Here is a 21,881-nt window from a genome sequence, read left to right as displayed (position 1 = left end):
AAGAGCACTGACTGCTCTTCCAGAGGACCTAAGTTCAATTCCCAGAAACCACATGGTGGCTCACAACCATCTGTAATAGAGTCTAATGACCTCTTCTGGCATGCAGAGTACTCATACAGAAAATATAAATAAATTAAAAAAAATTTATCCAGGAGGTGGTGGCACAAGTTCCAGGACAGGCTCCAAAACTACAGAGAAACCCTGTCTAGAGAGAAAAAAAGATGACTTAGTTGCTAAGAGCACTGACTGCTGATTTAGAAGATCTGGATTTCATTCCCAGAACCCACATGGCAGCTCACAAATCTGTAACTCTAGTACTACGGAACGAGTCAATGCCCTCTTCTGGCTTCCTTCAGCACACATGTTGTTCATGGACACATACACGAGCAAAACATTCATACACAGGAAAGAAGATCAGAAGTTCAAGATCATTCTCACCTCTATATGGAGTTCAAGGCCAGTTTGGGCTACAGAAGAACCTGTTCCAAAGATAGAAAGACAAGTTATAAGATAAGGGCGGGGGAGAGGCCCGGTTGGTAAAGTGCTATCTACACAAACATGAGTTCAGAGCCCCAGCAGCTGTGTAAAAGGCCGGCTATGAAGGCGGGTCTCTAGTCCTCACGCTGGGAAAGCAGAACCAGAAGATCCTGGGAGCTCATTGTCCCTAACCTAGGCCACTAGGAAGCTACAGGTTCAGTGAGAGACCTTGAAAACTAAAGTGGAGAATGATAGAGGACGACAGCTTATTTTCAACATCAACCTCTGCCCTCCACACCTGTATGAATTAACATGGGCTTCCGCACACACATGTTCTTACAAGCAATAGATTAAAAAATACGATAAAACATGAAAACCTTGGCTTTGCATATGGTGAACAAGCCCTCTCCCACCGGTATACCAGTCCTTATGATTCTTAGACAAACGTACCATCTCCTTGTAAGTCAAACATTATTCCACTTTTAATTTGATTAAAAAATTTTGAGACAGGGTCTCGCATAGCCCAGGCTGGCCTCAAGCTGGTTATCATGCTGAGGAAGCCTGATGCTCCCGCCCCTACCTCCTAAGTACTGAAATTACAGGCAGGTAACGTCCCAAACGGCTCTACTTGTAATCAAAGAAGATCAGCAAATCATTGGCCAGTGGTTTAATGTTATGTTAAGCCCATCAGAGACCCTGTGTTCTAGAAGTGAAAGAGGATTTACTGAACTCTTTTTGTTATTTTTATTGTTGCTGTTGTTGTTGTTTTTAGAGACAGGGTTGCTCTGTGTATCTCTGTCTATCCTGGAACTCACTCAGTAGACCAGGCTGGCCTTGAACTCACAGATATCTGGCTGCCTCTGCCCCCCCCCCCATACCACCATCACCCAACTGGCTTACTGAACTCTTAGAAGTTTTTGTTTGTCTTTTTTTAATTCCTTTTTTTGGGACTACCTAACCTTGCAGTTTAAGATGGGAAAAGAGAACCGAAAGCAATGTTTGCCAAAGAACATTCTTAACCCATTAGGGGATTTTAGTCAAAGGTGATGGTGAAGTTTACATCAAAGTTGGTGGGAGACTAGTAATACATTGCTCAGCTGCAAGCCTTCCAAACTAATTATATATTTTTTCCAGTAGTGGGAATGGGACCCAGGGTCTTGGACATGTTGGACAAGTGCTCTGTCATTGAGTTATATTGCTAGCTAACTAATTTTTAAAAACTTTGATTTCATAGGGTATGGTGGCTCACACCTGTAATTCCAGCACTTCATAAACTCAGGCAGAAAAATTACTGTTAGTTCAAGGCCAGCCTGAGTTTCAGGTCTTCCTGAGCTACAGAATCAGACTCTGTTGAAAGAAAAAGAAAGAAAAGGAAGGAAGGGGCTGGCAGCGGGGAGAGATAAAAAGAAAATTATTTTGAAACAAGAGTCTCACTAAATTGCCTAGGCTAGCCTTGAATTCATGAGTAGTTAGGGTTCTTTCTTCCTTCTTTCTTTCTTTCTTTCTTTCTTTCTTTCTTTCTTTCTTTCTTTCTTTCTTTCTTTCTTTCTTTCTTTCTTTCTTTATGAGTCATCATAGAGGCCCAATCAGCCTCCAGTAGTATGTAGGCTAAAGATGATCTTGAATACCTGATCTTCTTGCCTCTGTATCAGGATCCCAGATCTTAGTACAACTAACTCCATGACAGAAGTACTATAAAACTCAGCACATAGGTGGCACCACCTGCCCAAAGTAAGACAAAGGCTTAATCTATCAAAGTCATCATTCTGAGAAAGTCTCTAAATGTGCTAATCTTGCTTTTTGGCTTCTGTGGTTCTGTTTCTAGCTAACTGTTCTTGTTAACTGAAGTGTGTCAACCCAGAACATGGATTTTGTGCTTAAAATTTCACCTTGAGAGACTTGGGGCTACACTGAGATCCCAAACACCCAGTGTAGTCAGACACCAGCTGACCAGCTACAAAGACTTTCTGCTGGCTTATAGCCATGTCTGAGCCGTCTTCTCTAGTGGCTACCCGCATACATCTCTACTTCCAGATTTCTACTGTTACAGGTATGTACCATTAAACACAGCTCCAATTAGCTATTTTATTAAATTTCTTGATATACTAGGACATTGTCTAAGACATTAAACTTGCTAGGTAAGTGTTCTGCCACTGAGCTATTGCCCCAGTCCCCACTCCTCTTTCTTTCAAGATAAGGTTTCATTGTAGCCGAGGTTGGTCTAGAACTCAATTTATGTATCTCAGGTTGGCCTTAAACTTTCAATCCTCGTGCATCAGACTCCTGAGTCAAGATTATTCTGTGCCAACAAGACTTTCAAATTAGTGATTGTTAAAGTCAATTAAAAACAAGTGAAGATGCTGAAGAGATGGTTCATTAATCGAAAGCAAGCACTGTTCTTGACAAGAGCTCATGTTGGACAGCCTATAATGGCCTGCAATTCCAGCTCTACGAAGAGCTAATACCTTTGGTCCCCTGTGGACACCAGCACTAGCTAGGCGGTGGTGGCGCACACCTTTAGTCCCAGTACTCAGGAGACAGAGGCAGGCAGATCTCTGAGTTCGAGGCCAGCCTGGTCTACAAAGCTAGTTGCAGGACAGGCTCCCAAAAGCTACACAGAAAAACCTGTCTCGAAAAAAACCAAAAACAAAACAAAACAAAAGTTTAAAGCAAGTGAAGCTAAAAGATTTATTGGTTACAATATCTCAATCATAAAAGGAGAATTCTTGGAAAGGGTTTAAACAGTATGTAGCTTAACAAGAATGAGAGCAGCTGCTGTCTCAGTTTGAACTCTCAGCAGGTACTGGCAGGAAGCCGAGTGTGGTGGCGCACATCTTTAATCCCAGCACCCAGGAGGCAGATGCAGGTGGGTCTCTGAACTCTAGGCCAGCCAGAGCTACATACGGAGACCCCGTCTCAAAATAAACAACAAAAACTCTACAAAGAGATGGGAAGCCAATTTAGACATGGTAGCAGGAAGGGAGGGAGGGGGGAGAGGGGGGAGAGGGGAGAGAGAGAGAGAGAGAGAGAGAGAGAGAGAGAGAGAGAGAGAGAGAGAGAGAGAATATCCTTGAATAGCACAGTATACGCTGTCCTTCAAGAGTCAGACCAGCAAGAGGAGTGGTGGGAGACTCTAGATTCCCCAGGCACTCCGGTTTCCCTTACAGATCATTTTCTTGTGTGTGGGTGGATAGCAGGGACAGGGGCATTCTGTCTCAACAATCACATTTTTTTTCTTTCTTCTGCAAATGATGCTCAGTGGAAGTGATTCTGGTTTCTTTGGTGGTGACAATGGAAGTGCTTCCTGAACTCCTGCATCTAATTCTTTTTTTAATTCTATGTGCTACTTACTGTTTTGCCTGCATGTGTGTCTGTGCACCGTGTGTGCCTGGTCCTGCAGAAGCCAGAAGGTGTCAGAACCCCTGGAACTGGAGTGACAGTCTGTTATGAGCTGCCATGTGGGTGCTGAGAACAGAGCCTGCGTTCTCTGCAAGAGCAGTGTTATTATTGTGGAACTGTCTCTTTATCCTTGTGTCTAACTCTCTATCTCTGGCTCTTTTGAGACAGTCTCACCATGTAGCCCAAGCTAGCTTGGAACTCATAGACATCTGTCTGCCTTTGCCTCCTAATTGCTGACCATGCCCCACTCCTGTTCTGATTCTTAGCCCAGAAGTTAGTATGGCTTGGGGGACAGGGGTGAGGAAGGAGACCATACTCCAAGTAGGAGGCATTTGAGCTGCCAAACACATGATGTTTATGCTTTCCATTTTACTAATTAGTTTGTGAGAAAGCTTCCTTTGAAATATGGTTTGATTTATATAAACAAGAGGACTCCAGGAGGAGTTGATAGCCACACCCAGGAAAGAAAGTTTGAGAAACGGCTCTCCTTTCCTTGGACTTATGTGGTAGAAACTGCCCATGTGTATAAGGGAGAGTCAGGTCTGAGGGGTCTCAGAGCTGGCACAGAACACACTCAGACACCAAACTCTCAGCACAAAGAGATTTATTTATCCTGGAGCAGACAACCAGGGGGCTCCCTCTGGATCAGGCCAAGAGCTGAAGGTGTCTCTGCAGGAATGGTTTTTTTTTTTTTTTTTTTTTTTTGGTTTTTCGAGACAGGGTTTCTCTGTGGTTTTGGAGCCTGTCCTGGAACTAGCTCTGTATACCAGGCTGGTCTCGAACTCACAGAGATCCACCTGCCTCTGCCTCCCAAGTGCTGGGATTAAAGGCGTGCGCCACCACCGCCCGGCTGCAGGAATGGTTTTTAAGGAGAAAAAGAAGTCTGTGCTAGGGTAAGTTGGTAAGTCCTGATTGGACATTATAGTCAGTGTAGCCAAATAATGAATTTTGGTTGCTGGACCTCGATGTTTTGATAGTTGGGACTCGGTGGTCAGTCTCAGGAATGAGTTAGGGATAAGGACCTTGGAGGCTTTAAGAATGTCATCTGATGATTTAGCAAAGGAGTGGGAAGGGGAGTTGGCAGGACCGACCTGCCTGCCAGTGCCGTGTTTGCAATGCTTGGGACTGTTCGAGAGCCCTCCCAGGTCTGTAACCCCTCTCGCATGTTCCCAGGAGCTTTGACAGCTGTGATTCTGGGTCTCCAGCTGGCTGCCCTCCTGCTAGGCTGCTAAGGAGATTTGGATGCCAGAGACTTTCTACAGAGGATATGACAAGATGACTTCACAGCAGAAGTCCATCCCCAGCATCTCCTGTGCAGGGTTCCTGGTGCCTTCCCCTCCTGCCAAAGCTTATGAGCACCTCAGACTGAAGGAGGTCTGGGTTCAGGAGACACCTAGGATGGGAGGGTCAGCGGAACACAGGGCACTGACGACTTTACAATCTCCTCTGATAAAGCTGGCAAATCTCTCTTACTATCCTCATTTTCTCAGAGTAAAAAAATGGAAGTCTGGAGGAGTGAAGGGGGTGTGAGAGACATCTTCACCCCATCATATTCATAGTTTCATCACGCCAATAACCTCCTAACTACTGGGTGCTCACAGGAAAACCTGAAGTGCTCATGATAACATATGAACCCCTACTCATCGCCTTTCCATTTTGCTGACTCCTTTCCTCTCTCTCTCTCTCCTCTCTCTCTCTCTCTCTCTCTCTCTCTCTCTCTCTCTCTCTCTCTCTCTCTCTCTCTCTCTGTGTGTGTGTATGTGTGTCCCTTTGTCCTGCATGTTGACCTTTTTTGCTATTGTGTAAAATGTAGGCACAAGTTCCAGTATTAGCGGATCTTGCTAGTTCTTTCTTCTGCTAGGAACACTCTTCACTTTTCCTAAAATCTCTCCTTCTTATTGGGGCTTACCCAAATGACCTGTTTCTGATAGGGTCTCAGCATGTGCCTCAGGCTGATCCCGAACTCAAGACAATCCTGCCTCGGTTCCCCAAGTACTGGAATTAAAGGGGTGTGCTACTACGTCTGGTTATTTATTGCCTTTAGACACACCGTTAAAATTTATTTAATTACTTCCCTTCTCTAGACTAGAAACCCTGAAAAAGCACCAAAGTAGCGTTATCTTGTTCTCTGGTGTATCCTTGGAACAGTCTGTGATACTTAGCGAGTTCTCAGTACTTTCGTACAGATAAAAGGAGTTGGAAGACAGGAACGTTCGGACCAAGGATTAGGAACAATACTTTTGGGCAGCAGGGGATCTTGACTGCAGAAGGAGGTGGTGGACTCTGTGAACTACATTTCCCGTGAAGCTCTGCGCGCAGAGCAGCGGAGGCTGCTGGGAAGGGCTTACGTGCCTGAAGCCGGGTCTCCGGTGGCTAGGATGGCGAGTCAGCGAGGTGAGCCGTTGCCCGGTGCTGATTACCTTGGTGGTGGTCGCGTCCTGGGGACTAATCCTGTCAGGACCTTGCAGGTCGCGACCATTCCCGTGGATGCCGGGCAGAGGAGGGGATCTGGAGTGGGGATTGCTACCGGGGGTCGAAGAGACTAGTGCCCCCTGGGTGCGTTTGGATCACTCCGGGACTGACTGAATGCAGAGACGAGTAGTTAGTTTCTTTTCCTTTCCCATCAACTGAACTCAATTCTTTCCCGTGGCAGACAAGATCCGTATCTGCCCGTCTTACAGATGGGAACATCGAAAACTGCAGAAGAGAGGGGTGTCATCCCACAACTCAAAGACTCTTGTGTGACTGCCCTCAGTTAGAATCCCCCTCTCGTTCCTGGTTTCCCCGCACTGGGGTCAGGTCTGAATAGTAGAGCGGAAGCTGATCTTGTGTCTGTGTCCCCAGTGTTCCCACTTTCCTGTGTGGTGCAGCAGTATGCCTGGGGGAAGATGGGCTCCAACAGCGAAGTGGCATGCCTGCTGGCTAGCAGTGACCCACTGGCCCAGATCTCAGAGGACAAGCCTTATGCAGAGGTAAGACCCCAGCTGCATGCACATCAGTCCGCTCTACCCAAAGTGAGACCCAAGGGGCTGAGACAAGCCATATGGAGAGTTGGGACGAATCTCTGCAGCCCGTAAAAGATGATCTCTTGGTTCTCGGACCAGTCAGTCACAGAGAGCTGAGACCACTGTAATCACAGAACTGGGGAGCTGAGGCAGAAGGATCTGCCTGGTCTCTGTATCAAGTCTCAGTCTCATACAAAGGAAGATAAGACGACTGTGATTTTTTTTTTTTTTTTTTTTCCTGAGACAGGGTTTCTCTATGTAGTCCTGACTGTCCTGGAAAGCACTCTGTGGGCCAAGCTGGCCTTGAACTCAGAGATCGCCTGCCTCCGCTTGTCTGCCTCTGCCTCCCTAATGCTGGGACTAAATAAAGGTGTGCACAACCATGCCCAGCATCTGGGATTTTTTACACCCTAGTGTTACCCTTCTTTCCAGAGCAGCTCTCAGCACTTACTGTGTCTTCATTTGTTTTGATTTTTTTTTTTTTTGAAATTGTCTCAGGGTGCCTAAGCTGGCCTCAAACTTGCTGTGGAGTTGAGAATGATTTCGAACTCCCAATCTCCCTGCCTCTACATCTTGAGTGTCTGAATTACAGACATACAACACCATTCCTAGCCAAAAATAAATGTTTAACTTCTATTAACTTTTCTCTTTAAAATTTATTTTTATAAAAAGTTATTTTTATTATTTTTAATCATGTATAGGTGTGTATGTCTGCATTTGGGTAGGTGCATGTGAGTGCAGGTGCCTGTGGAGGCCAAGAGCATTGGATCCCCTGGAGGTTGTGAGCCCTACTTGATGTGGGTTCTGGAAACCGACGGGTGGATGCTTTGGAAGAGCGGCAAGATCTCTTAACCATTGTGCCATTTCTCCACCTCCCTAATTTTTTTCTTTTTTATTAACCTTAAATTCATTCCTTTTATTGAGAAGGGAAGGGTCAAAGCATAGGGGAGTTTTGCCTTTTGAGACTGAAATAAACGAATGTTAGCCCTCCACAGAGCTGCCATTGAGACTCATGCCTTCAGAGACATTCAAGTGTCACTCTCCCCATTGGACATATGTGAGGCCCCGGGTTTGATCCCCAGTACCTATAAACCACCGTACTGATACATGCTTCATACATACAGGGTGTCAGCTGCTTCCTTCTTTCTCAACTTTCCTGTCCTTCTAGCTGTGGATGGGGACGCATCCCCGGGGAGATGCCAGGATCCTTGACAACCGTATTTCCCAGAAGACATTAGGCCAGTGGATTGCTGACAACCAGGACTGCTTAGGCCCAAAGGTCAAAGACACCTTTAATGGCAAGCTGCCCTTCCTCTTCAAAGTGCTCTCCGTGGAAACAGCCCTGTCTATCCAGGCACACCCTAACAAGGTAGAGGAGCAGAGGGTGCAGAGGTCGGGGGAGGAGGGTTTTGGTGGGCCTACCCGTAGATTTTACTGCTGTGTTCACCCTGCTTGTACTACGCTCTAGCTCAGGGCTAAATCCAAGCCTTACTAATCCAGTTTGGCTGCTCGGGCAGATGCTGGTGACACATACAGAAGCTATGTCTAAGTGGACAGCTGACTGGCCTATGCCAAGAGAGCTCCTCCAAGTTCATCCTTGGCTTGCCCTCCCCCAGCCTAGGTCTGTTCATATTTGCCATTTCCCTACCTGGCTGTCTTGGAGAGTTCAATACCAGAATTCCAGGACGGGCAGGCACCCCAGCTGTTGCTTTAGCTACACCCTGCTGTGTAATTTTCTTAAAACAAGACCCAACCTAGTTTGAGTAGTCTGTCTAAACTCTTAATACTTATTTATTTTTATTTTATGTGTATGAGTGTTTTGCCTGCATGTAGGCCTTTTTACTACATGAATATAGTGTGCAGGGAGACCAGAAGAGGACATTGGGTCCTCTGAGATTGAAGTTATAGATATTCATGAACTACCATGTGGGTACTGGGAATTGAACCCAGGTCTTCTGGAAGAGCAACCAGTACCCTTAACCACTGAGCTATAGCTCCAACACAACCTCTTTTTTAAAAAACAAAAAACTTTTTTTGTTTGTTTGTGTTTTGAAACAGTGTTTTTCTGTGTAGCCCTGGATCTCTCTCTGTAGACCAGGCAGGCCTTAAACTCAGAGGTCCTCTTGGCTCTGCCTCCCAAGTGCTGGGACTAAAGGTGTGTGCCACCACTGCCTGACTTATTTTTTAATTTTTAAAGATTATTTTATTTCATGTGTATGAGTGTTTGCCTCCATGTATGTAAGTACACCACATGCATGCTTGGTGCCTTTGGAAGTAAGAGGGCATCAGATGCCTGGAACTGGAGATTCAAATGGTTGTGAGCCACCAAGTGGGTGCTAGGGAAGGAACCCAAGTCCTCTGCCAGAGCACCAAGTGCTCTTAACTACTGAGCCATCTCTCCAGTCCCTAATTTTGGAGTTTTTGAAGACGGGTCTTGTGAAGCCCCAGCTGTCTTCAAGCTCAGCATGCAGCTGAGGGTGACCTAACACTCTAGACACTCCTAGCTCTGCCTCTCCAAAAATCATTTACCCAAGTCACACAGTTCATGCCTGTTGTTTGGAGTTCCTGAGCCACAGGCTGGGTCTCGTAAGTCTATCCCAGCTCTCCCCTGGATTTGTTTGGCCCATTTCTCTATCCTGGGTTGACTGAACCCGTAGTTTCTGCATGATGCCTTGGCTGGGTTCATTGTCAGAGGTAAGAAGCCACTGCCATCTGGCAGCTGGGACAGGTGGGTAGCAGGGGCTGCAGAGACCATAATCCTGCTGGTGAAAGCTGGTTCCCGACTGTCCTCCTCCACTTCTCACCCACAGGAGCTGGCACAGAAGCTGCACCTCCAGGCTCCGCAGCACTACCCGGATAACAACCACAAGCCCGAAATGGCCATCGCCCTTACCTCCTTCCAGGGCTTGTGTGGTTTCCGGCCGGTGGAGGAGATTGTGACCTTCCTGAAGAGTAAGGCTGGGCAGGAATGCTGAGGACATGCGTACTGGCTCTGGGATGAACCTGGACCAAAGGAGAAACAGAGACAGAGCGCAGGCTTATCATAGGAGCTAAATGGATTTTGGCCTCATGAGGCAGTTTTGGGGGGCAGTGGGCTAAATAGTGAGACCAGGCTCAGGTGTGGTTGCTGAGGGCTGGGGGTGGACACACGTTTCCAAGGCGGGGTTTCTGTAGCATCGCTGGGGCTTTGGTTAGGGATGCAGTGGGAGACCCTCACTTCTCAGTGTTTTGTCTTATCTTTTCTCTTACATCCTCTTGGCCTGGCCACTCTGCAGAGGTGCCTGAGTTCCAGTCCCTGATTGGAGAGGAGGCCACAGCACAGCTGAAGCAGAGCGTGAGCGGAGATCCTGGGGCTATGGCCGCTGCTCTGAGGAGTTGCTTCTCCCACCTGATGAAGAGTGAGAAGAAGGTGGTGGTGGAGCAGCTTAACCTGTTGGTGAAGCGCATCTCCCAGCAAGGTGGGTGTGGCAGAGGCCTGGGTGGGTGCAGTGTCCTACCCCGGACTCCTGAGAGAGGCATAGATGAGGCCATGGATACAGGGTTCCTAGCTCCATTCCCCAAGTGGAACCTAAAAGGGGCCAAACTTAGATGGGTGCTAAGATCAGCTGCTACTATTCCTTTCCCAGCCTTTGTGGAGTGAGTGAGGCTCCAGGTTGAGTGCTACCTTCTAACAGGTTTCTCCAGGTGGCTAAAAGTACCCTGACCTAGTGGATTCTACCAATGCCCTACCCAGGCACTTCCAGATTCTTCCCAGCCCTCCAGCTGCTTTCTGGGGGACAGACTAGCATTTGGGGGACTGGGGAGCAGGAAAGGACCAAGGAGCTCACTCTGCTCTAGAGGACTTAAGCTTTGTGCTTTTAATGATTAATTCTTCCTTAAAGCCCTCCTTGTGCTAACAGGATTCAGGAAATGACCGTGGTGGGTGTGGTTGTGTTACTGTTGGCCTGAGGAGTCAACAGACACTGAGAAAGCAGCCAGGCTGATAGAGTCAGGAGCGTCTGTGGCACTTGTTGAGGTCCTAGCTCCTCTTCTGATAGGCCAGCTCCTTTTCCAGACCGCTGCAGAACCTGCTTCTGGGTCAGTCTTTCCCTGAGTCCCTGCTGTGTTACCTCTGCGCCACAGCCAGAGCCTCCATGAGCATAACCTCTGGTTTTGTGTTGTGGTTTTGAGGGTCTGATCTGCTCACATGCTCTTGGAGAACCCTGACCTGACCTCTCTTCTGACACCCAGGTATGCAGTGACCCCTTAGCGTCATGTGCTCACCTGTTAAAACTGGCTTCTCTAGGCCAGAGACCTTCATGTTTGCCCCAGTGTTCATCAGAACAGCCATTGATCAAGTCTCTGTGTGAAGACTAAGCCACCCTCCCCCTGGGAACCCTGCTTCCTTTATTGTGGGTCCTGCACACCCTGAATACACTCCTCTCTCCTTTGCATGCTGAGGAAACTCAGCTCGCTCTGCCGCTGCATCTGCCTTTCCAAAAACCTCTCTCATGTTTGTAGCCCAGGCTGAGCTCATCTTCCCTTGGTCAGTCTCCAGGGTACATTTTGGCCCACAGCACATTGTGCCTTGTGCTCTCTGCGGTACAGCCATCCCAGTTTGCCTAAGATGGGCAGATTTCCTGAGACATGGGACTTTCAGCACTAACAAAGGGGAAGTCCTTGGCCAATAGGGAGTTTGGCACTCTTCATGAAGGTTCGGGGTTATCCATTGATCTAAAATAAATTTTGAGCTCAAGAGCAGTGAGTGGTCCCTAACCAGGAGACTTTTTGAGGGGGCAATTGTCTGGAGATGTTTTTATCAAAATCTGAACTGGAGATACTAGTGGTATCTGCATTTTAAGTATTTCTTATACAATTTTATCTCCCACCTCTCTTTGAAACAAGGTTTCTCATAACCAAAGCCAGCCTCAGACTCATTAGATACATTCTGACACTCCTGCTCCTACTTCTGGGGTGGTGCTGGGATTACAGGCACGCATGTCGTGTCATGTCTGTGTTCTTGTGGAGCCAGGACCAAGCCTAGGGCTTCATGCATGCTGGGTAAGCAAGCACCCTACCAACTGAGCTGCATCCCTAGCCTGTACCATGTGAGACAGGGTCAGACTCAGCAGTCCAGGTTGTGTTAGTGAAGGCCCAAACTACCCTTCACTCATGGTGATTCTTCTGCTTTGGTGCTAGGATGATGACTGTGCACCACAATGCCCACCCAGCAGCTGTAGCCAGGTTAGGCATGCAGATGGTTGAGGCGAGAGATGACATTTTTGTGAGCAGAAAGGCCAAGGATGACTGAATATCAAAGATGAGGGATGTTTAGGAGAGGCCCGGGGCAGGGACTGTTCCTAAGACTCCCTCATCAGGGTGAAGCCGTGACTACCACGTGTGTCTTAGTGGCCTTGGGATGCTCTGTGACCCTCAGTATCTGCCGGAAACAGCATGGACGACATTTGTGGGAAGCTCTTGCTGCAGCTGCACCAGCAGTACCCAGGTGATATTGGATGTTTCGCCATTTACTTCCTGAACCTGCTCAACTTGAAGCCGGGGGAAGCCATGTTTCTGGAGGCCAATGTGCCCCATGCCTACCTGAAGGGAGGTGAGCCCCATTTCAGTCGTATGCTCCACTGCCATCCCCTATGGACCTTGTTTCTTTGTGTGGATGAAAGAGAGGATGGTTGGTGAGGCCTTCTGTAAGCACAGGCCAGCCTCTGACCCCAAGGGTGGTTGAGCCAATGTGGATGGTGGCTGCCAGCGGATGGTAGACACTGCGTAAAATGTGCTAGCAGCCACAAGTTCTGATGTTAAGTGGAGATCAGCTTGAGCCAAGCCACACTGGACAAAGCTGCTGTTCTCTGTCCTCTCACTCGTGTTTGCACACCAGCTCTTTCTGCCTGGAAATTTTCACACTCACAATGGGTGATGGAACAGAGGATGTCACTTGTGTGTGAGTGCGGGCACCTATGTACCATAGGGCACATGTGGAGGTCAGAGGGCAGCCTGGCGGCTACAGCTAATCTTCATTCTATTTTGTTTGAGGGTCTTTTTAAATTTTTTTTTCTGCCACATACTGCAATCCAGCTAGCTTGTGAACTTCGGAGGATTCTCCTATCTCCCCATAGGAATGCTGGGATTACAAGTATTTGTACTACACACCTTTTTGTTTGTTTGTTTGTTTTATTTTGTTTTTCAAAACAGGGTTTGTCTGTAGCTTTGAAGCCTGTCCTGGAACTAGCTCTTGTAGACCAGGCTGGTCTCGAACTCATATAGATTCTCCTGCCTCTGCCTCCTGAGTGCTGGGGTTAAGGGTGTGTGCCACCACTGCTCAGCTCTACCGCCGTTTTTTAAAGATTTTATTTTTTTATTTTATGTATACAAGTGCTCTATCTAAATGCATGCCTTTATTCCAGAAGAGGGCATTAGATCACACCATAGATGATGTGAGCCACTATGCGGTTGCTGGGAATCGTACTCAGGACCTCTGGAAGAGCAGCCAGTGCCCTTAACCACTGAGCCATCTCTTCAGTCCCATACTATACACCAGTTTTAATATGTGGCTTTGGCATTTGAACTCAGGTCCTCATGTTTGCATGGGAAGTGGTTTTACCCACTTTGACCACCCTCTTTGTTGCTCTTCTTGTTTTGAGACAGGCTCTCACTCTGTAGCCCAGGCTGGCCTCAAACTCGTGGCAGCCCTTCTACTTCATTCAGCCTTGCGAGTGCTGTGATTATAGGCATAAACCCCCAGTTCTAACTGGTGTCCCATCTGACTGTTGACAGCTTATCCACTCACAGGATTCTGTTGCAGAAGTCTAAGAGAAGTCATGTTAACATAGGGTTAACATAATTTTGATGCCTATTACCTTCATCATATTCTCCTACAATTCTCTTCACACATTTTTACCTAATTTATAGGGCATGCATATGGCCTAAGTTAGGAGGCCCAGCCCTGGAGAACCCATCTTAGCACATGACATTTATCTGTCCTCAGACTGTGTGGAATGCATGGCATGTTCAGACAATACTGTGCGTGCTGGTCTGACGCCCAAATTCATTGATGTGCCAACCCTGTGTGAAATGCTCAACTACACACCTAGCCCCAGCAAGGACAGGCTGTTTGCCCCAACACGGAGTCAAGATGACCCCTATCTCTCTATCTATGACCCCCCTGTGCCGGACTTCACTGTCATGAAGATGGAGGTGAGTACGCAGGCCAGGTGGGTATCCTTTGTGTAGCATGTCAAACCTACAGGGGTATACTTGGGGCTGGATTTCCTGTCAAGCCACCTAGTATGGACAGCCACAGAGGCCATCTACTTCTCTGCCAGGGACCAGATATGGGTCTCCATGGTGACGAGAGCAGCCCTTGTGGTGCTCTGGAACCCAGGGGCAGAGTGTAAACTCTTGTATCACTTCTCTCTACCAGGTTCCTGGCTCTGTCACTGAATACAAGGTCTTGGCAGTAGACTCTGCCAGCATCCTTCTCATGGTCCAAGGGACAGTGACAGCTACCACACCTACAGTTCAAGCAGAAATCCCTTTGCAGCGTGGTGGAGTGCTCTTCATTGGGGCCAATGAGAGTGTCTCGCTGAAGCTTACCGTGCCCAAGGATCTGCTCATCTTCCGGGCCTGCTGTCTGTTGTAGAAGACAGTCTTCTACCCTCTCTGCCTGTCACCATATCCTGGCCAACTCCAACCCCTGTCCCTGTTGTGACTCTTTGGTGCATGCTGGAATGGTAGAGTAGTGAGCGTGGCTTTAGTGACTCCAGAGCATGCCCAGGTTGGACCATCTCCAGGATGAGGGGGGTCTGTGTGAAGACTGAGACCTGCCATTCCACGGTACTCTCGACACTCCTTACTACCTCTGAGCCAGATGTGTCCATTCAGGAGGCAACAGCTGTGCCCCAGCTAAGGCATTAGGCTAACAAAACATGCATGACCCAGCATTAGGTCAGCATCCATCTGAGTGACAGGTGAGGCGATGTCTTAAGAACAGGCTTCTTGCCCTAGGACTGCCTGCTCTCTCAGCTGCAGAGAGGGAAGGGGCAGGCCAGCAGACTAATGCTCTTACTCCCTCCAGCTCTGTCAAAGTAATTAAAGATCACTTGTGTTGAGGATACAGACTAAAGAGCAGTCAGACTTTGGTATTCCTGCCCCTGATGTGGGCGGAAAGAGTTCTCTGATGTTGTCCAATTTTGGTTTTAATTCTGCTTCATACAACTTCCTGGGGGTGGGCAGGCTGGATTCCAGAACCCTTTTATAGGATGGGGTAGGAGAGGAAGCCAGCCTCGCCTCAGCTGCACAGCTTGCAGGCAGGCTGTGGCCGTGCTTCTAGTGAACCTGTTTGGAGACTGTCTTGCCATGTTGCAAAGGTTGGTTTTGAAGTTGTGCTTCTGTCTCAGCTGTATTATGGCTTCTGGTGTTTGCACATGTTTATGTATGTGCACATGTAGCTCAATGTTATTCCTCAAGAGCCAGCCACCTTTTTCCCTTTTTTTTTTTGAGACAAAGAGTTTCTCACTGGAATGCACTAGTTCAGCTAGGCTGACTAGCTAGAAAGCCTCAGTGAGCCTCATGGCTCAGCCTCCCCAGAATTGGGATTACAGGTATGTGCCACTACCACCTTTGGCTTCTTATTTGGGTGCTTGTGGTAGAGAGGTTAGGGATCCAAACTCAGGTTCTCATGTTTGCACAGTAAATCTCTTTACCAACTGAGCCATCCTTAGTCCCTTTTAGGTATTTTTGAGGTTCTCATTTAGCTCAGGCTAGTGTTATGTATTGGGGGCTAGAGAGATGACTCAGCAGTTAAAAGTATTTACAGAGAACCCAGGTTTGGTTCCCAGCTCCCATGTGAGTTCCAGGATAGCCAGGGCTACACAGACAAGTTCTCCCCCACCCCCCAAAAAAACCCAATGCAACACAGTACAGACCCAACTGCCATGATTGCATTTATTTTAACAGGCTGTAGAAGTATAAGCCAAGAGGTCTGTAGAGCAGTGGTCTGTAAACATCAGATGGATGCACTCCTTCCCAGGACTGCCTCCTGCAGGACACCCAGCACTCTGAATCTAGGCACCAGTGTGCCTTTATTGGTATTACTTTTGTCTAGCCCCTAACAACAGATCATTTCTACCCCTCCCAACTGAACATTATCACCTGCAAGACATCCCTGAGCTTTTGCCACAAAGTAATGCTTTCCCATGTAAGACCACCCAGCTCTACACTTCCCTTCCAGGGGCTGGTCCAGCCAAGTATCTCAATGTTGATCACAGCAATAACTACCCCAGAGGGTGTGGTTTGGGGGTTGCTGAATGCCCAAACTACTCCGTCTTAACCAAATCCCAACAGAAATAGGGTTCCACATCTAAGTTCCACAACCACTTGTAGCCTAACAGCCATCCCATCAAGTCTTGTCTCCACTGCAATGCATCTATTCCCTTCCCACAAGTGCTTCATTTCTGCAGTTACAGAAGGCCTCGATACAGTCTGTTTCCTCCCTGCAGGCTTTACATAAGGTGCTCAGAATGTGAGATGCCTGCATTGGGTTGCAGAGTCCCACTGCAGCATACAAGCAGTCACTATAACCCAGTCCCAAGAGCCAAGCAGATGGCCTCTAGTTTCCGCACCATCTTCCCTCCTGGGATGCTGGACAGCTGAGTAAAAAGTACCCAGACTTGGTACACTCTTCAGTGGCCTGAGAAGAAAAGCCTGCCAGGAACTAGCAGGCTATCACAAGGACAGGCTTGTGGCCAAGTTACAGGGAAGGCCTTCTCTTTTGATCTTATCCTTTCTGCTACCACTTGTAGAACAGCCACAAGGGCCCATCATTCCTTCTAAACCTCTAGTAGCCACTGGACATGACAGTCACATGTGTGCCCAACCCCTAATTCTGACTGTTGTGCCCTTTGTACTGGGAACCCTGACCACTCCAAGTCTCACCATACACCTGGGTTAAGGTAAAAGGTAGGGAAGAGGGTCCTGGAAAACTGAGTTCCAGAAAGACTTGGTATCACAAGAGAAATTACCCCTGTGTTGGCTATGCTCACCCACAGGTTTGCTGTGCTCCATGCCCTTACCCCCCAGTGTGGGAATTGAACCCAGACATTGCACATGCTAGGCAATGCTCTGCTAGAGCTGTTGCTCCAGCCTGCAGAGGAATGTGCGGTAGGAATAAACCTTATTAAAAGAGGGAAGTTCCCCTTGCACTGCAAATTGATCTATCTCAAGTGAGGTCCAGGAGCTGGCTTAGGTCTCCTCCCCATCCTGTCTGAATATTTCCATGTAGGCCAAAGCCACATAGCTACACCAGGACATTATTCTCACTCAAAAGCTTAAAAAGCTAAACCCAGGAAGGCACTTACTGCCCAGCAACTCCCTCTGCTGGTAATCACAAAACTGCATGTTTCTGGTGCCAGCCACAAGGAGCCAGTTCAACTAATAACTCAAAAAAACAAAAAAACAAAAAAAAAAACAAAACCAAACAAACAGGTAGAAAAACAAAACAGGTAGAAAAACTAGTCAAGGAACTACAGATAAATAAACATATGCAGAGCAGTTTCCTTTTAACCAAGGGCTGACCAGTTACTAAACACATCCAGGCAGCAGGACCAGTAGGATGTTTCAAGTTCAGAGGTTCAGAAAGCCACAATCCTGCATCATCATTAAGCTATATTCCTTGCCGTAACTAGACAGATGTAACCTGAAGTAACAACCCACTTAGTGCTTTCTTGAAGGTCAAACCTGTTAACTGACCTTAGAGCTGGAGCAAGAAAAACAGAATTTCCTGACTTGGTCTCAGTTATATTCTTTCAGATGCCTACTGCAAGCCATAAACTGCTGTTTTCTGCCTCCCACCACACCACCCACCAGAGCCTGGGCAGGGGAGCTCTTTCTTTCCCTTGTCAGAACACCCGACACACCGGTCAGAACTGCAAATGGTTCTCAGCAGTCCTTGTCAGTAGCATAAGAGCCACAGAAAGCCTCTGCTCCTGCCCTTACTGACACGGCTTCCTGAAACTGCCCAACAGAGAGCTGCAGACTTCCACCTGTCGCCTGTGGCCCAGGTGGGGACTTCTGACAGGGGAAGCACTAGGTGAGGGCTTGCCTGTAGGTCAGCGGCCTGCCCAGAAGGTCGGTGACTCCAGTGATTCTAGGCTGGCAGCAGTGCCCAGTGCACCGAGCTGTGAGAGGCCATTAGGGCTCTGTAGGCCTCGTGATAAGCAGGGCCTGTCCTAGAGGGTTATGGCTACTGGAGGGTACAGGAAGAATCCCCAAGGCAGCACCAGCAGCAAGAACATGAGGAAGAGGCAATAGGCTTAGGGGGAATGAGGTCCAGGTCCTCGTCATCTGGAATCTCATCCAGGTGATATCCATCCTGCAGCAGCTGCCGGCTCACATCCTGGTTCACCTGCTAAAGGAAGAGGAGAGAACTATAAACCAGGATGCAAAGCATGCAGAGCGGCTGCCCAAAGGCAGTCCCTGTCACCACTCCTGAGCTTCCTGTCCCTGCTCCACTAGCCCCAGGCCAACTCCACATCCTGGATTACAAAGGAAGCATCACTTATATCCAGCTGTGCCTTTCCAGCAGCAAACTCCCTAGAGGGTTGAAAACTATCCAGGCTTCACATTAAAAAAATCACTGTACTGAGCCGAGTAGTGGTGGCACATGCCTTTAATCCCAGCCAGGGAGGCAGAGGCAGCAGGCAGATGGATCTCAGTGAGTTTGATGCCAGCCTGGTCTACAGGGCAAGATCCAGGACAGTCAGGGTTGTTATACAGAGAAACCTTGTCTCAAAAAACAAACACCCCAAAACGACTATACTGACTTTTCCCATGGGAAACCCAAATATCCCTGTCAAGATTAAATACTGTGCTGTCCTGTGTGGTGGCTCATGCCTTTGGTTCCAGCTCTTGGGAGACAGAGGCAGGCAGATCTGTGAGTTCAAGGCCTGCCTGTCTACATAGTGAGTTCTAGGACAACTGGGTCACATAGAGAGGAAACTATCTCCAAAAAATAAATAAATAAATAAATAAATAAAAGGGAAGGAAAAATAAATATGGAGCTGATAACAGAAAAATGGGCTTGAGTATTAAAGGTATATGCAGTACAGTGGAAAGGGGTAGGGAGTAACTCTGTCTGCACTGGCAGTTCCTATTACCTTCTCTACTGGCAGAGCTGCTAAGTCCAACAGTCAGCCTGATTTCACCAGGGTACTGGCAGGCAAAATGTCAATCAGGCTAGGAAAATTTAAGACTTGGAATTCTTGGCGGAGTTTTCTTAGTGGTTTTTTGCTTTTGTTTTTTTGTTTGTTTGTTTGTTTGTTTTTGTTTTGTTTTGTTTTGTTTTTTTGAGACAAAGGTTTTTTGTGTAGCTCTGGCTATACTGGAACTCACTCTGTAGACCAGGCTGGTCTCGAACTCACAGAGATCCACCTGCCTCTGCCTCTCCAAGTGCTGGGATTAAAGGCATGTGCCATCACCACTTGACAAATTTTCTTAATTTTAATAATTAGTGTCTAGACATATAAGGAGGGTACGCTGTGTAAACTGTGCAAAAATTAAGAAATTAGCCAAGATTCCTTGGAGAATAAGGAAGAAAGACCTAGTACAGTCATGTTCCCACTTCGGCTTCTTTGTGCTTGTACCGGCACATGCTATCCTATGCGCCAGTTATGCACGGCTGAGACTTTTCTGACCCTGTGTTTATCCCTGGGATAAACATTCTTGAAAGATGTCTAAAAGACCAGCCCAGGAGGTGTGCTCAGAACTACCCAGAGACGAACTGAAGAAAGCAGGCTCAGTGGAAGATGGGTAAGGGAGGGTCGACTGCTGACCTGGTAATAGGGTGACTTGAGTTACTATGTGACATTGGAAGGCAGACCTATGACCAGTGGGTCCAGGCTGCAAGAAACAGGAAGACCTACAAGCTAACTAAAGAAGGAGTTGTATGTTTGCTGGGGAGGGCAGCAAGCAATGCTTTTCAGATGTAATGAGTACCCAATCACAGGAAGCATCCCAGCACACAGAAGCTAGTAAACACTTAGCTGGAATTTATCAAGAGGGTTTCTAGATTATGGACTCTTGAGATCACGTCTAGCCTTCAGGCTATAGAGTCTACTGAATTTTCAACAGCTCTCCTCCTAAGACACCGGCTATCTCTGCTAAGGGAAGAGGGCATAGTGGAAGATTAGAGAACAGACTAGAACCTAGCACAGCGCTGTGACGCTGCTTGCAGCCTAGCACTGCACAGATAGGTGCTCTGGACTTGCCTCTGCAGAGGAATACCCGGAGGAGTATCTGGATTCCAGCTCCCCATCACTAGGAGAAGAGGAAGACAATCAGTTCAGGGGACATCTATGGAGCACAGCTGCAAATGGCAAGGAGGACATGCAAGGGAGCTGAAGGACTTGTGAAGCAAAGACCGCACACCATAGAGCTCAAGCCCAGAGTCTCCAGTGAGTACTGATGGCTCTGCTCCCTCAGTTGACTTCAGCAGAAACAGTCATTCTCACTAAAGTGCAGGCACAATAAGACAGGGTGACTCTTCCAGCCATGCCATCCCTGGAAGGGACAGCACTCAGAAGAGAACACCCCGGAATGTGCATGAAGGGCACTGGAGGAGATAGGCAACAGGCAAGGGCACCAAGCAATCTGCAGTGCTATCCAAATCACTCCCCGACTGTTTCCAGGGAAAGTACTCACCTGTCAGAGTCAAGGGACACCAGGTTTTCATCTGGACTCTGGCTAAGAGCAGTATAGCCCTTGTTAAACTTCACTGACCTGAGGAGAGGTGGGGAGGGGAAGAAAGCACAGGCATTTCACAGGGAAGACCATTCCAGACTTCCCTCTACCCAGCCACAGCCATCACAGCCTAATGCTCTATGCAGGTGGCTCTGGCTCCTCAAATTATGTGCTAACCCATTCTACTCCACTGATAGCTCCTAAGAAAAATACATCTCCCTCCTTTGAAGCAGGTAAAGCAGCTTTTCTCCACCTTATTTAACCAGAGGAGCTCAGGCAAATCCCTTCACATTTGAGTTTCAACATTCAGCTGCAAATAGTCTTATTAGCTCCGAGAGCGTCCCATTCTATAAAAACAAAACAAAACAAGCACAAAACCCAAAACACTGCACAGGTCATTCTCGTCTCTGCTCCTGGGACTTCAGCCACCATCTCTTCCCTTAATGAATTATCTTACTTATGCACTGATGGAAATCCCCTATTTCAAAGCCTATTGCATGATACTAGAATGGTCTTAAAGAGTAGAGGCAGTTCCAGTCCCCATTTTTAAGGTGAACCTGTCAGCAGACTAGCTAACTCAACCTTAAACTTCAGCGCCCTGTTTCCGGGGCAGGGGGCTTTTAAAGGCCTTCTTTGGAAGCTTCTGACAAAGAGGATGTGAAGCCCACTGAAACCTTTTTCCTGAAGAATCGGGGCGGTTCGGTAAGGCCCCCAGCATGCCCTTTCTCCGTAGAACGGCTTTGGCCAGGTCCCGGTGCTTCTCTGGAAGTCAAAAGGTCCTGGGTCAGCCGGGTCTTCCCTATTCTGCTGCTTCCCGGGGTCTCAGCGGCGGGAGAGGGCTGGACCTTATACCCCTTCCCCTCTGGGGACAAGATCATGGGACTTTGGGGCCCAACCCTTGGCCACAGCAGCCCGCTTCGGCAGAGACCCTCATGCATCCAGCCGCACTCACGAAGCTTAGCCTGAATGGAAGGTGCGCGCGTCACCATGTATGGTCCCCGTTTCTCCATAGCGGCCGGCGGGCGTTCCCCGAGCCGGAGGGCCGCGCCGCCGCTCCGTCCGGAGGGCAGTCCTGCAGCTCCTGCCGCGCCGTCTGGGGCCGCGCCAGGCCGGGGTCCCTGGGTGGACATCCGCACCGCATGTCCCTGCGGCTCTGAGGCCGCCATGGCCCGCCCCGCCCCGCCAGCGGCCAGGCCGGCGTGGGAAGAACGAATCGCGGGGCGTGCACTACTTTAGTAAGATGGTGCACACCGGCTCGGGCTTCTCTTG

General features: G+C 48.2%; 2 protein-coding genes across 4 annotated transcripts; one reads left to right on the top strand and one right to left on the bottom strand.

Annotated features, from left to right (window-relative positions):
- The first annotated feature begins 6,202 nt into the window (after positions 1-6,202).
- Positions 6,203-15,362, top strand: Mpi (mannose phosphate isomerase). Its single transcript, XM_057766838.1, has 8 exons — positions 6,203-6,270; positions 6,721-6,848; positions 8,050-8,250; positions 9,692-9,833; positions 10,157-10,339; positions 12,298-12,471; positions 13,864-14,072; positions 14,299-15,362. Exons 1-8 carry the CDS (start codon positions 6,255-6,257, stop codon positions 14,515-14,517), a joined length of 1,272 nt encoding a protein of 423 aa, XP_057622821.1. The 5' UTR covers positions 6,203-6,254; the 3' UTR covers positions 14,518-15,362.
- A 445-nt stretch (positions 15,363-15,807) lies between these two features.
- On the bottom strand, positions 15,808-21,852 carry Fam219b (family with sequence similarity 219 member B). Of its 3 annotated transcripts, none has more exons than XM_057766843.1 (5): positions 21,565-21,852; positions 21,287-21,374; positions 20,574-20,651; positions 20,141-20,189; positions 15,808-18,282 (listed from the first exon to the last, which is right to left on the bottom strand). In XM_057766843.1, exons 1-5 carry the CDS (start codon positions 21,776-21,778, stop codon positions 18,118-18,120), a joined length of 594 nt encoding a protein of 197 aa, XP_057622826.1. In that variant the 5' UTR covers positions 21,779-21,852; the 3' UTR covers positions 15,808-18,117. The 3 variants fall into 3 exon arrangements, with proteins under 3 accessions (XP_057622826.1, XP_057622827.1, XP_057622828.1); XM_057766844.1 differs by having other exon boundaries at positions 15,808-18,279; XM_057766845.1 differs by lacking the exon at positions 20,141-20,189 and having other exon boundaries at positions 18,237-18,282.
- Between the last annotated feature and the right edge of the window lie 29 nt (positions 21,853-21,881).

The sequence above is a fragment of the Chionomys nivalis genome, chromosome 4 (genome assembly GCF_950005125.1).
Source record: "Chionomys nivalis chromosome 4, mChiNiv1.1, whole genome shotgun sequence".
NCBI lineage: Eukaryota > Metazoa > Chordata > Mammalia > Rodentia > Cricetidae > Chionomys > Chionomys nivalis.
Note: the sequence above shows the minus strand (reverse complement) of the source record. Positions and strands in the feature narration are given on the sequence as shown.